The following is a 14,329-nucleotide window of genomic DNA, read 5'->3' as shown; positions in this document are numbered from 1 at the left end:
AAGCAAATATAGTCACAACAGACTTGACTGTTAGATTTAGATAATTTCTTTCTGATTTTCTTCAGATCACTTAACCCAGTTTTTTCAGGTTTTCTACACTTTCCCACCACTTAGTAATTTTTGTTAGTCCTCCCTGAATTTTGCCAGATTGTCTAAATTTTCTTGCCCAGGTAGGACCTAAAAACTGAAAAGTTCTGAGGGCTGGTCAGGGCCCAGTGTGCGCTCTCTACACGGCTCAGCCGTGTGCCTGCTCTTCTGTCAGCGGGGGGCTCCTCCACGGAACCCCAGGGTAAGACTTACACAGCCTCACTGACATGTTAGAACTCAAGGAAACTGTAGGCCTCATCTAGGCTATTTCCCACTTCATTGCAGATTTCCTACTGAACCCTCTCAAAGGGTTGTCCAGCTCAAACTCAAGAAAATACCCTTCCCTTACAGAAGTGCTATTTTAAATTTAATACTTTGTAAAATCAACATAAGCATCCTTTATTTATAAACATAAATGCATCATAAGCAGCATTTTCTAAGTAGTAGAATGGGATGGATAGGACAGAATAGACTGGAAAGGGAAAGACTGGCCGGAATAGCAGTCACGTCAATGCAGGAAGGGTAAAAGCCCTGCAGGAGCCCCCGTCCCGGTTCAGGGAGGGGGCCCGTGTGTGTGCTGTGTCCCTTACCGTGAGTCACAGCCAGGACATTCCAGCTGCCCTGAGAATTACTCCTGCCAGTGTCCAGGAACGCTGTCACCTGTTCCTCACCTCATCAACTTAGGTTTCATTGTGAATCACATTTTTCAAGCTGCCAGCATCAGTCCTGCTCAACTGTACCCCTGGTCTTTTTTCAGTGAATTTGCTCACTTAGAATAACTACATCACATTTGATCCACTAACCTGTCTAAGTAAAGAAGGTGGAGAGCTCCATTAAAGAGTCTCTTCTCCCTCTTTCTCTCTCTCGGTCTCTCGGTCTCTCTCCCTCCCTCTCCCCCGACCCCAGGCCACCCCCCTGTCATGGGGAAGTCCTCACTCATTCCTGGCAGCCGGCTGCTATTGCCGTTCCAGGGCTTCACGAGACGTGCCTTTTTCAGCCGTGTCCTGCGGAGACACGGTTCTTCTCCTGCGAATGGCGCCTCCCCTGCTCTGCGCCCCCCCAAGCCAAACTCACTGTGGCCTCTCTGCTGTTGCTGCCTTCTAGCTCTTCACCCTGGGCTGGAGAGACGACATCCGGCCTGGCGAGCCCCTGCACTCCCGGAAATTCTGCTTCGACGCCATCTCGCACAGCAGCCCGGTCACTCTCTACGACTGCCACGGCATGAAGGGGAACCAGCTCTGGGGGTACCGCCAGGTAAGGCCCGCCTCCCCCTGGCACCCTCCATCTGCCGGCTGGACGTGTCCGAATCCGAGTTTTTGTGGAAACATGCCATTTGGGTTTCAACGGTTGCTGGGCATTTGGATCCCACATTTAGACCAGCAGCAAAGGCCAGGGGAAGGCAGAGTGTGCAGGAAGGGGCATTTGCCTTGGGCTTGCGTGACGTGAGCCTGCTGCCCGGCATGTGCCCTCCACCATCAGTTAGGACTGGAAACGTTTTCAGCCAGAGCACAGGCACCAGAGGGGCTAGTGTAACCCAGACACCTCCCGAAGGAGAGACCCTGGGCCCGTAAGGCTGATGCGCACAGAACCTCTACACACACACACACACACACACTCACACACAGATGAACACCTGTTCTGTATTGTGTATCTCATGTTCTTGCTCACGAGCTGTCTGGATGAAGACAATTACATTTATACCAATACCCATTCATGGAGATGTGATTGGTGCAGCCCTTATACAGAGACAGACCCACGTGTAATTTAGCCAAAATGCTGCCCAAGTTTGGCAAAAGAACTGATTTGGGGAATTTAAAAGTTTAAGATTTATGAAGTTAACATTTAATGATAGAAAACAATAGTTTGAAAACAAATATAAAATCACATTTCATCAAGTGGATGCAATAAAGAGCAATTAAATTTTTACTTTAAGATACTTCCATTAAGTTGCCTTTTGATAACTTCTTAGGATTCTACACAATTTTTTTTGCCAACTCCTTTGGCTTGTGAGGCAGGACTCAGCTGCCCACCAGCAAGAGCTGCATAAACCCTCTCCTGCCCTCAAGGGCAGGGAACTGCTGGGCGCCTTCGCAGCCAGGCGGAAGATGCCCTCCGCCTATTTGCACTCTGGCTTAACAGCCTCACCCCACCACCTCCGTCGTGAGCTTTGGCTGTTTGTGGTTTAACTAAAGTAAATATTCCCTGAAGTTACAGAAAGCTAAGGGGAAGGACCTGCAGATTTGGGAAAGGATCCCCAGAATCGATATGGGGGGACCGCTGGTTCTGCTACCTGCCCCCACTCGTAGAGGTGGCCTCCCCAAACTGCACCAAGGGCAGATGCACTTGTCCAAGTCTGTTCTGCATACCTCCCTGCCCCCTCGCAACATCCGGCAGACTGTGGCTGTATGTCCAGAGAAAGTACGAACCTCAGCTGTTAGACCCACAAAACAATTTAAAATCGAATGAGCTAGTAAGAGGGTGGCATCAGAATAATATGGGAGGAAGGGGGGAAATCACTGCATCAGGGAAGACTGGTTGTTTTCCCTGTGAAATACATCAATACGATTCATCTTGTCAGCCCTTCTGCTGTTTAATATGCTGCAGTCTGTGCTGTGCAAAAAGGAAGCTTTGTGTTTTGTTTTGTTTTTAGGGTTATATTCTGACCTTTGAGAAATTACTTTCTGGGCCCATCAATAAATACCTGATTTGCCATTTGCCTGGAATGCTGGCGGTCCCTAACGAATGGACCATTTCTCATTACTGTACATTATGGCGTGAGGGATGGAACACTCAATAATGTGCAATTAAGCCAAGAAAATACAGTGGCTTCCATTAGGGAACTTACAGAAGCTTACGATGGATAAGGCTGACTAACACACGCGCACACGCACGCAGTGCTCCAGGGAGTGAACACAGCAGCGGTGCGTTCAAGGGGGCGCTTACAAGCTTTGACCCCTAAACCTTCCGGGCTCCTAGGGGCTGCACAGGGCGCGCTAGGACCCTGCGGGGCTCTTCTCTCCGCTCCTTCGTAGCTGCTGGCCTTGCTTTACGCAGCTAAGTGTCACGCTTCCTGGGGATTTACGGCAGCAAGGTACTTATATATGACCAGGGACAGGCCGAAGGCTCAGAATGGGAAGCTTCTGGAATATCTCATCGTTGCCGATGACTCCGCCTGTTCAAAACAGGCCTGTACCTATTTCAGCAAGTTCCTCTTGTTTATTTCGAGGGCTTTCCCCAAGGCACAAAGCTAGACGGACCGGGAGGAGCCTCCCCGGGATGCTGCCTGTCTGTTCACATGCGCTACTCGGGTCTGGGGCTTCCCGAAGGCTTGGCCACCGTTTGAGGCGCTTTGGCGCCCTGCCCACTTGCACACTCACGAATCAGCAGGATCCCCGAGATGCACTAGGGGCCCGAGGCCCTCCAGGCATCTTCCACATTCCGGCCGTGATCATCCTCGTCACGGCCAGCTGTTACAGGGGCGCCGAGCTGGGGCTCTGCACACATTTCCTCCACCGCACAACCAACCAGACACTGTTAAGTACGATGCACAGAGGAAGAAAGTGACACGTTGGCGGCGGAGCCGACATGCCAAACGCAGTGCACCTGGCTTCAAGGTCTCTGCTCTTTCCTCCGCCGTGCTGTTAGGGAATCAGGTCCACGCTCCCCGGGAGAGCTGCCCGCTGCCCGGGGGATCCAGCGCCCTTCGGGGCAGCCGACCCCTTCTGCAGCTGCACGGAGACTTCCTGCCGGGGAAGCGTGGCCAGAGCCGCCGTGGACTCAGTGCCAGAGGGGCGAAGGTTGTCATCAGGCCCCACTGCCTGACCCCATCCACTGCCGTTAGCTCTCAGGAGGATTTTCCTTTTTCTTTTTTTTTCCAGCTTTACTGAGATATAATTGGCATGTAACATGGTACACATCTAAGGCATGCAATGTAATGATTTTATATGTATAGAATTTTTCTGTGAAGAGAGCTTTTACCATGTCCCCTCTCATAGCTCCCAAGTATACGCTGCACTCTTTGCACCTGCCGCACCCAGCGACTCACCCATCTCGTAACTGGACGTTTGCACCTCCTGAGCCCCTTTGCCCAGTTCCCGCTGCCTCCCGCCCGCCAGCTCTCAGTTGTTTTTAGATGCAGGTCTTTGCCCCACCAAACAGGCGGAGACTCTTCAGTCCATGATCCTGTAAGCAGGTTCCGCTGCACAACCGGGTCCCGCAACAGCAGGTACCCAGGATAAGGGGGCCCGTTCATGGTTTCCTTTTACCACCAGGGGGACCCCTGTCCTGCTTCAAGAACAATGAATTACTGAAACAACCTCAGTAAAAATGCTATTTAAATCATCAACCAACATCCAAAACAAGAAACTGTCCCTCCCTCTTGTTCAACCCCCACGACTGGTCACTGAGACCCGTCACCCCTCTCCCAGCCAGTCCCCCAAAGTCCATCTCCTCTCTGTCATGTCCGTAGCCCCCACCCCGCTTAGAGCCTTCCATCCATGCCTGGATTCCTGCAAATGCTCCTAAAGGGTGGCCCCCTCCTGTCCTCCCCCTCTAACCCGTCCTGCCACGGGCAGCTTCTACGAAACCCGCTCATCATTCCCCTCTGCGTTATAGCTGTACGGGGTTTCCCGCCGAGGAGAGGATGAAGGGCCTTCTCCCAGGTCCCATCCTGACCCAGCAGGCGGTCAGCAGAGTGACTGCCTGCCAGGACTAGCACATCGTTATTCGCCCTGGAGCTGTAATAGGGTCTTGAACAAGTTACTTGCACCTGTGATTACCACCTTCCTTATTAACGTAATAACGATAACAACTAAGCGAGGCAAAGCATGTAGAATTCCCGGCACATTTTCTGACCATGTGCTCAGATGTACATCCATGTGAGGGACGAATGCATTTTTACACTGAGAACAGTGGTGAGGCATATCTTGGGTACGTACAGCAATCCACCCTGAGCAATATTAGCTACTGTTGCCCCGCTCCCCAAGTAGGAGCTATCTTCCATGTTTGGAATGCCTTTTTTTTAGGTAAACATTTTGTTGGAGTGTGATAGATGCCTTAGTCTGGCTCTGTCCAGACGTATACCCTGATGTGAGAATTGAGGTGCGTTGGTTTATTTGGGAGACAGCCCCAAAAATCTTGGCAGGAAGTGGGGATGTGAAATGGAGAAGGGGTGAGCCTCAGTAAGGTGCATTACCAAGCAAACGCCACTGTGCACCAGAGCTCAGTCCTCGGGACGATCTCCAGACATGGTTCGGAACATGCATCCGGGAGCAAGGAAGCTGGGGTATTTATACCCCTGCAGCTGACCCAGGGTTAGGGTTACTCCTGAGGGGACAGTAGTTTATCCTATGCCACCTCTGGCTTCTGCTGCTGCAGGCAGAAGGGGTCCTGAGCCCAGGCCAACTGCTGGGGGCGAGGCCGCCGAGCGTCAGGCTGGGTACACACCGCCTGAGACCCGGGAGCCCAGTATCCTCGCCGGCACTGGCCCCGTCGGTCTTCCTTTTCCTTTCTGCGTCCGGTGGCTGTAGTGATGCGCCGCCGTTGTTAGCCATCATGGGTGGCGTCCTCCTGAAGGACCTGCTGGTCTTTTGACCACTGTTTAACATGGGTTGTCTGACTTTTTCCTACAGGGTTTTAGGCGTCTCTTAGTGATCTGGGTCCAAGGGCTTTGTTACATGCACATATTTCAAGTATCTTATTCCAATCAGTGTCTTGCCTTTTCTTTCTCGTGGACTATCCTGTTGAACAGCTGTCCTTTATGACCAGTGTTTTGGTGTCCTATTTAGGAAATGTTTGCCCACATTGTAGTCATGAACATAGTCCTCTAAGTCTTTGGAAGATTTGTTGTTTTATCTTCTACATTATGGTGCATAAGTCCCTGAAATATGTTTATGTATATATACTAAGATGGCAGTTGATCTTTTTTCATATTTATATCCAAATATCAATCACCACTTATTAAAAAGACCACTGTTTTTCCCACTGCATAAAAATGACACCTTTATCATAAATCAACGGATCCTGTATACATGGGTCTACCTGACCCTCAGGTGTTCACCAGCTGACTAGACAGTCACACCAGACAGACAGTGGCCTAACGGAAATAACCTCACTTCACCCAGCAAGAGGTACGTCCAACACCACAACAACCACTCTGTGGTGAAATGTTAAAGCTTTCCTCCAAAGACAGAATAAAACACCATTTCTGGTACCATCACTTCTATTTAACATTGTACAGGATAACCTACACAGAGGCACCAGGCAAAATAAAGAAATTAAAAGTATAGGAATTGGAAAGGAAGAAAAAAAAGTCATTTATAGATGACCTATCTGAGTACATAGAAAATCCAAAAGATTACAAATCTAAACTATGAAAATTATTAAGTACATTTACCATAATCCTGGATACAAGGTAAATATGAGAAAATCAATTTTCTATATAACTAGCAAAAACAGAAAAACTTAAAAATGACTCTATTTTATCATCATGAAAAGCATCAAATAACTAGGAATAAATCTTACAACATATGTGTAAAATCTTTACACAGAAAAATACAAAACATCACTAAAAGGGATTATTTTTTAATGGTAGAGGGAACTGTGATGTTCAAGGATAATAAAACTCAGTATGTTAAAGCTACCCATTCTCAAATGGGTAGATACATTCAATGCAAAACCCATTAAATTCCCTGCAGGTTTGTTTGTGGAAACTGATAAGCAGATTCTGAAATTTATACAGCAATGAAAGGACCAAGAATAACCGAGAACATCTTCGAGAGGAGAAAGAACAAGTCTCAGACACATACAGACTAGGTACCAAGATGCATGTTTCGAAGTGCACTTCGGAAATGCATGTTTAGGAAGGCGCTGTGTTGCTGATGCCAGGATACACTGACTGGGCTCTCTAAAAGGTGGGGCCTGGGCGCTGTGTGTTTTGCAAGCTCCCAGAAGGTTCTAACGCACAGCCAGAGAGTCACTTGTCTGGCTCCACTGTTTACCTGGTCCCTGTGCCCAGCTCCTCTGCCTGGTATGGCCGTATTGCTGGTCCCTTCCCCCAACCTGTGCCGTTGTATTATGCATAGTCAGTCCCCTCTTAGAGCTTTTTTGACCCAAGGGCAGGAAATGTTTCTTTTATTTCCATATGGCCTACCTAATATCAAATATGTGGCAGTTACCACAAAAGCATTCTTTAAATGGGAAGGACCACTGGGTTCAGTCATGGATATGATCCCCTCCTTCATGAGCCCCAACCTGGGCCGGATAAAACAGCACCTCTCCGTCTCAGAGCCACATACAGTCTCCCCAAAGACCAAAAGCAAAAGATTTAAGTTACTTTTCTCAGTTGCTCTCTGGGGTGTTCTTAGAGTTAGCTTCCATAAGAAAGGGCTTAAAAATAACATCAAACAGGAAATACAGATAAGAAGGTTCCTTTGAGGCTAAACTGATAACAGTGCAACAGCCACATTAGTTTAAAAAGAGTGGGTGGACATCTTGGCATGCGCCTCCATTCGACTGTTTTATGTAACTCGTGATATATGCCAGGACTTTGGCCCCTCAGCTTGTAAAATCCTGCTGGTCCACAGAGATGCCAGATGCATGGCCACAATGTTGTTATTTTTAAATCATTCTGGCTACATATTATTTTAGGACCAAAAATGAGGAAAGTACATTCAAAGAGTTTAATTAAAAGATAAGTAAGTCAACTTTGGTCCTGATACACAAAGCCCCACTATAAAACCCTGGACCTGTGGTCATCCTTGGGCAGTGACCCTGTCCCCGATCAGCCTATTCATTCCTGGACAGCCCCAGGGATTAGAAAGTTCTTCCCTGGCCTTTGGTACCATGAAGGTCGAAACAAACCCACTTTGCTCAAGGCAGATCCCAAATATTTGAACAATGCTTGTTTGACCTTTACTATTTATTTCCAATTAAATGGCCTGATTTCCTGCCACTGATTTTTATGTGACTTAATTTGGACCTACATCTGTCTCCTAGACGCTCACTCTTGTATTCCAGAGAGTCCCAGAAAACGGTCTGGGGCCCAGGACACAACACTCAATGTAGGCGTGTTTTAACCAAAGAAAGTAGACTGGGTTTCCATCACCCTTTTGTTATGAGCAATATATATCTGTTCCTTTAGCCTGAGTTGATTGATCACCTTGACCTCACATACTTGGTACATTAGCAGTATAAACCCCCCCTCCCCCCAGTCTTTTCCTCTTGTTTTGCTACACAGACACAGCTCTGCGGTCTTAGGCCTCCGTAGTTCATCTCTGTAGTGCAGCTATCCACTTGTTTCTCTTAATTCTAACTCACCAGACGTACCCCATCCAGGATTGTGACTCTTTGATCCAACTTATTAGCAACTGAACTCGTTTTTTTCCACGCCTGAATGGGATCAGCACACATTCACAGCCTCATCTAAGTTATTGATCCCCATGCTCAGAGTCAAGACGGAGCCCCCTGTCATGCAGTAGAAGTGACGCCGACCCATTAGTGATCGTCTGGACCAAGTTACTCAACCACATACAAAGTCACCTCGCAGTTGTGTCTTCCAGCCCTCATTTCTCCAAGTTGCCCATAACAAAACAAAGATGGACTTTACAAACATCTTGCTGGGAACTATACGCACGATGTCTACAGCATATCCCTGTTTGTAATAGGAGGCTTACATCATTGTACCCTAAGAAGTTACGATCTTCAAACTGATAACTAGCTTGTCAAGGAAGAGTGAGGGTAGCTTACAGGAGGGGATATGTTTGGCTAAGTGATAAAGCCACCTTTCCAATAAACAGTGTTTCTCTCCCGCTGTTTTTATCTGTATATCTAACCAGCTGAAGGCACTTCTTGGTCGGGACCTTTGCTATCCCTGGGGAAGTGAGCAATATTCTCACTGCTTACCATTTCACTTAGAACATGAAACAGCTGTTCTCTGGTCACTCAGAAGGAGAAAGGCTTTCTCACAGACCATCTCAGGCTCTGACCTAAGAAGAAAGGCTCCCGGAATGGAATGCCTGCCCAAATCCAGGCTGACTGACAGAAAAGATCTTGGGAATAGGAACTATACATTTAGGTCTCTTTTTGCTATTGAGGACAACGCCTCCCTCCTGAGCAGGTGGAGTTAGAGCCGGATGCTAGTTGGCTCAGCCAAGAGGGGTGAACACAACCCCTGTGGGTTGTAAGGTCAAGAGCTTAGGCCCTGGGTCCTGAGGGACCTGAGATGTGCGTTCTGGCTGTGCTGAGGGTCCTAGAGCTGGGATTTCGGTGAACTTCCGTACTATGTGCTCTGTTATAAAGTGAGAGATATTAATTGTATCCAACTTAGATTGTTATAATGATTAAATAAAAGTTAAATGCACTAGGACTTAACTAGAGTTCAATTATTGTTCACTGTTGCTATTCCATGTGCTTAACAAACTATCTCCTGGTGTGATTTTAGCTCTCTAGGAGATTTACATACAGGGAAAGATGGGCTAGTTAGTGGTGTTTCTGTACTGTGTTAGCTGTTCAGCTATAGCTAAATATTAGAATGCAAATCCCATGAGAGCAAGAATTTTTCCTTTTACTACATACCAGTGTTTTCTGTTCTGAAAACACTGGCATATAGTAGGTGCTTGCTCAGTATTTGTTGAAGGAATAAGTAAACAAACTAGCTTCCTGCTTGTCCACATTCCCTATCTCTTCAAATTTCAGTCTAGTGGGGAAGCAGATAAAAATAATTAAATAGATTAAGTGTACAGGAAAATGAGAAGACAGAATACTGGGCTCTACCCAGGTCAGAGATGTAGACCAGGCTTCTCTGACAAATGAATTTCTGAATGGAGACCTAAAAGATGAGTAGGAATTAGATAAGTGAAGAACACAATTGAGAAAAACATCCCAGATACAGGGACCAGCTTGTGCAAAGGCCCTGAGGTAGGCAAGGTCTTGGTTTTCTTGGAAGGATAGAGGAAAGCCAGGTGAAATGCATCAGTGTTTAGGAAAATGATGGGCCATAAGGCCGGACATCTGGCCAGGGGAAGGACTCATAGGCCATGTGGAGAATCTGGCTAAGGGCCCGGTAAGTCTTTGAGTGGTTTGAAGAGCAGGTCTCTAACAAAGCAGAACAGGTTACTTCATGATTCCAGCTGCCCTGAAAACTGAGGATACACCCATGCCCAGCCCTTGCCTACAGCCCAGAAACACTGGCGAGAGGGGTCAGGGGGTTGGAGGTCTGCTGTAGATGCCACTGTCCCCGTGCACCAAGGCACTCTGCAGCGGCGATAGGAAGCGTCACTTCTGATTGGCCAAGATAGCCACTGAGGCAAGAAGACCCATTCTCTTCTCCTGCAGGGAATTCTGCCAGTCAGAGAAAAAATGGGGAAGGATGGCTAACACGACTACCTTGTTCCTGTTAATGCCCATCAAGGTCTTATTTGCATTTTTCCGGATGACAGCAGCAAAAATAGGCAGGAAAAATCCTACCAAATTTGCCTTTTTCCAGAACTCATTCATATATCGCCCTTGTTCTGCTCCACAACCCTAAGGGGTGGGGAGGCAGGTCTGGACGTCCCTTATCCCAGCCTGCTCGCCTCCACTCAGCGTGCGGAGGGAAGACCTCCAGCAGCACAGACCCCGCGGCCGGCGGAGGACGCTGTCAGGGCGGAGGCCGGGTCACACGGAGGCCGGGTCACAGTCCGGCCGCCACTGCCTCACACCCACAGCAGACGCTGGGGCACCGTGCAGGGCGGAGGCCCTGCCGCCACAGCATTTCAGGGCATGTCAACCAGCGAAGGACAGGCAGCCGGAGGGAGAGGCCGTCCCCCCGCGTCACACAGGGGAGCTGTCCCGGGGCCCCACCTGCATCCAGGTGCTGCTCACCTGCCCGGTCCCCAAGTGTCCCCCACCCACCTGACATAGAAATCTACTCACCCCACCCCCTCCGTTCCTGTTCCTGCCTTTCCAGCCGCCCACTCCTGCCCTGTCATTAACCCCCGCGCCCGCTCATCATCACCCCTCGGGCCACGTCTCGGGTCGCCCAGCTCAACCGGTTCCCTTCCTTTGGCCTCACCTAATCTGGGTGCCTCCTGCGGCCTCCGACTGCCCTCCTGGCTGCGGCCCAAAGCCTCCCCTTCTGCCACTCCCACGAGCCACCGGAACCACATGACCTGTGGTTTCTCCGTCTTAAACCCTCCAGTGAACACCCCAAACCCTTGCCTGAAAAGCCAGGCCCTGGCCTGTCCCTGAGCCTCCCCACGATGCCTCCCCCGCTACCCCGTCGGGAATTCCCCACCTTGCTCCCGGCGCTTCAGCCATACTGGGACTTGCCGGGCCCAGCGCTCGACCCAGCTCTCCGTAGCGCTGACATGTCCTCCACTGTCCCCCACGCTGGGACCCTCACCGCGCCTCTAGCCCACGCACCTTCCTGCTCGGGGCCCTTGCACCGGCTGTTCCGGCTGTCTGGAACCCTCCGCCCCAGATACCTGCGTGGCTGATTCCCTTACCTGCCCCCAGACCACCCAAAAGTCACCTTCTCCATGAGGCTTGTTTTCTCTCATCCCTGTTTAAACGTGCACACTGGCTATAAATTCAACCTACTCCCCTCACTGTTCACAGTCTGAGCCCCGCCGCACCCCAGCCCTCCCTCCAGCAGGCAGGCCCCCGACGACAGGGATGGTCGCCTTAGTAGGTTCTCTGACCGATCCTAACCAGCTGAATCACTTCCTGGCGAACAGAGGGTGCCAAGTAGATTTGTATTGAATAAATGGAATGATGAATATACATGTCATTTCACATCTCTTTTGACATCCTTCTCTGAAGCACGGATTCATCTTATTCCCCCTCAACTGCGGTCTCGCTGACACTTTTTTACACTGAGCATTTCTTGTTTACCTCCACTTCTTGAGTCAAGGGACGCATCTCAGGTTATCTTCTCCGCTGTCTCCTAACAGACCGCGAGGTAAGAGGCTCCTGATAAACACCGCGGAACTCAGCGGCCTGAATAACGCGCTCCCGGCAAGGGGCCCAGACACACAGGCCCAGGCTCTGACCCCAGCCACAGAGGAGCTCGTTCTAGAGCCACGGGTCCCCTTTGTTCCATGAATCCGTTCGCTCAAAACGCAAGGCTCTGGGCCATCGACTCGGACAACAGGTGGAGGCGAATTTTCTGGGATTTCAGAAAATGCGGTTTGGTCCTCTGCAGCTGGCCTCATGCCAGGTGCTCTGGCTTTCGGAGAGGGGGAGGCTCCCCGACCGAGAACAGAGGAGGAGGCGTGGGAGGTGGAAGCACCGGCCTTGTGAAGGACACGGTACCACGATTTTACACAGAGGAACTCAGTCCTGACAACAAACCTGGGAGGAAGGAATTCTCTGCACTTCACAGAGGGGGAGGCTGAGGTGCAGGGAATTAACGCAACAAGCAGAAAGCAGCCAGACCAGAACTTGATCCAAAGTCCCGGCAGAACCAAGCCCAGCCCCTGACGCAGCGGGGCCGCCTCCCCTCCAGCCGGGCTCTGACTCTCAGAACCGCCTTCCTGTCTGGGTGCCTTCCACCCTCCTGTACTACCTTCCAGCTGGGGGGTCTGGGGCTTGCAGCACCCTGAACAGTGTGGCGTGTTCCCTGCAACCTACTCCTGCTGTCAAAGTTCAGACCTGACACAAGGAGGGAACCTAGTACACCCAGCGGCCTGCAGACACCACAGCGTGTCACCCAGATCTGGTCAAACCGCACACCTGCTTTGAGGGTCCCTTTCAAGGAGCCACGGAGAAGTGCCACCACTCCTGCTCGGGGATGGAGGCCACCCCAGGCAGCTGGTCGATGGCCTCAGTCCGGGGTGGGGGGTCAGCAGGGTAACCCCGGTGGTGATGCTGGTGGGAGGGCCCAGGGGAGGGAGCCACATCGCAGGCTGAAGAGCCCAAGCAGCGGTCACACCTTTCCTGGGTTGGAACACAGAGCCATCCAGGGTAGTTCTTTGAGGAGGATGGCGGTGGGACAGCGGGCGTGCCAGACACTGGGAGGTCATTCCAAAGAAGAGCTGCATTCAGGTCTGACCTCTGACCTGTCATTACGGAGGAGATGGAGGGCAGAGGAGTCATGGGCTGTCCTGGAACGAGAGGCCATGCTCACCAGCGATTACCCCGTGCACTGACTTAAGTCCAGCCAGGAAAAGCATCTGTAAAGAGACTTAGTAATCCCAGACTTTAGCTGAGTCAAAACACACAGATGACACATCCGTAGCCTCCAAGGTCAAAAGTGGAAAATGCACGTTCTGGGGAGGCTTCAGCTACTTCCAGAAGCTTCCCCGCTACACCTGCCAGATACTCCAAGACAAGGGTGAGCAGAGCACAGCCTATAGCCAGAGAAAAAGCCGTCTGCTGGTCCACTGAACATTGCTGATGGCCTCTAGTTTGACGCCCTGTCGTTTGTCTCTGTCAACCAGTGAACTGCGGAGTAAAAGACTTGTTCTGCTTTATGGCTTGGGAAAGCCACGGTGGGCGAGTTCATCCACCCCCTCATCTTCCTGGTGAAGCTTCTCAGACGCAGGCTGACGCAGGAAATTCAACTCCCCCACTTTATGAGGACAGGAAGCTCAATAACAAAAAACATATTCCGGATTTTCCAGGGTAGCAGCGAATCTGTACATCCTGCCTGGCTGTCCCCAGGAATGTTTGTCAGAGCGTGTGTTCCAACAAGAGATGTAGAAAAATATGATCACGTTAAGGTTCAGAAAACAATGCTCAGGAAAATAAGTTGCTCAGAAGATTGGGTCTGGCTTTTGCATCCGTGCTGTGGCACACAAGCTGGTGAAGGGAAGAGATGAATAGAAACATGCCCTACTCCTTTCTCTTCTCATGTTTTGGCTTTCATGGAAATATGTGCTTTGGGGGAGAAGCTGCGAGCATAAGGAGGTCCCCATGTGAGCTATTGATAGAGGTACACTAGGAAGAAATACAGACAGTGCAGGGGGCAGAGAAGTACATGTACGTGGAACAAAGTGAGTTAGAATTTAGCAGGTCACGTAGCTTTCAGCTTAGGACCGCTCTTTGGAGAAATGATCTAAATATACCAGGCCTGTGTAGCTAAACTGGTAGAAGCTGGGAGCAGGAGACTGGGCGTGGGAGATGCTGGAAGGCAGGAGGGCAAGGGGCCCAGGAGACAGCTGCCCAAGGAGCTGGGGTGCTGTGAGAAGGGGTCTGTGAGAGCAGGTGAGGATGCCTGGGTAGGGGGGGCAGCCGGGCAGCACCCCCACCTCCTAGACCCTGT

At 50.3% G+C, this 14,329-nt stretch overlaps 1 protein-coding gene and 1 long non-coding RNA gene across 7 annotated transcripts in view; one reads left to right on the top strand and one right to left on the bottom strand.

Moving 5' to 3' along the window:
- The window catches only part of LOC118968471 (uncharacterized), a 168,402-nt gene that overhangs the window by 103,730 nt on the left and 50,343 nt on the right, over positions 1-14,329 (bottom strand). The gene's annotated exons all lie outside the window — the stretch shown is intronic.
- Positions 1-14,329, top strand: part of GALNTL6 (polypeptide N-acetylgalactosaminyltransferase like 6) — a 930,232-nt gene that overhangs the window by 913,146 nt on the left and 2,757 nt on the right. For 3 of the 4 annotated variants that reach the window (XM_073232816.1, XM_036998902.2, XM_073232817.1), the window contains one exon: positions 1,192-1,341. In XM_073232816.1, coding sequence (XP_073088917.1) covers positions 1,192-1,341 — 150 coding nt within the window. Of the gene's footprint in view, positions 1-1,191; positions 1,342-8,533; positions 10,942-14,329 lie in introns of those variants that run through there. The other variant, XM_073232815.1, reaches the window with a different exon arrangement.

Source organism: Manis javanica, chromosome 3 (genome assembly GCF_040802235.1).
Source record: "Manis javanica isolate MJ-LG chromosome 3, MJ_LKY, whole genome shotgun sequence".
NCBI lineage: Eukaryota > Metazoa > Chordata > Mammalia > Pholidota > Manidae > Manis > Manis javanica.
The sequence above is the reverse complement of the archived record's forward strand: the minus strand, read 5'-3'. Positions and strand labels throughout refer to the sequence as shown.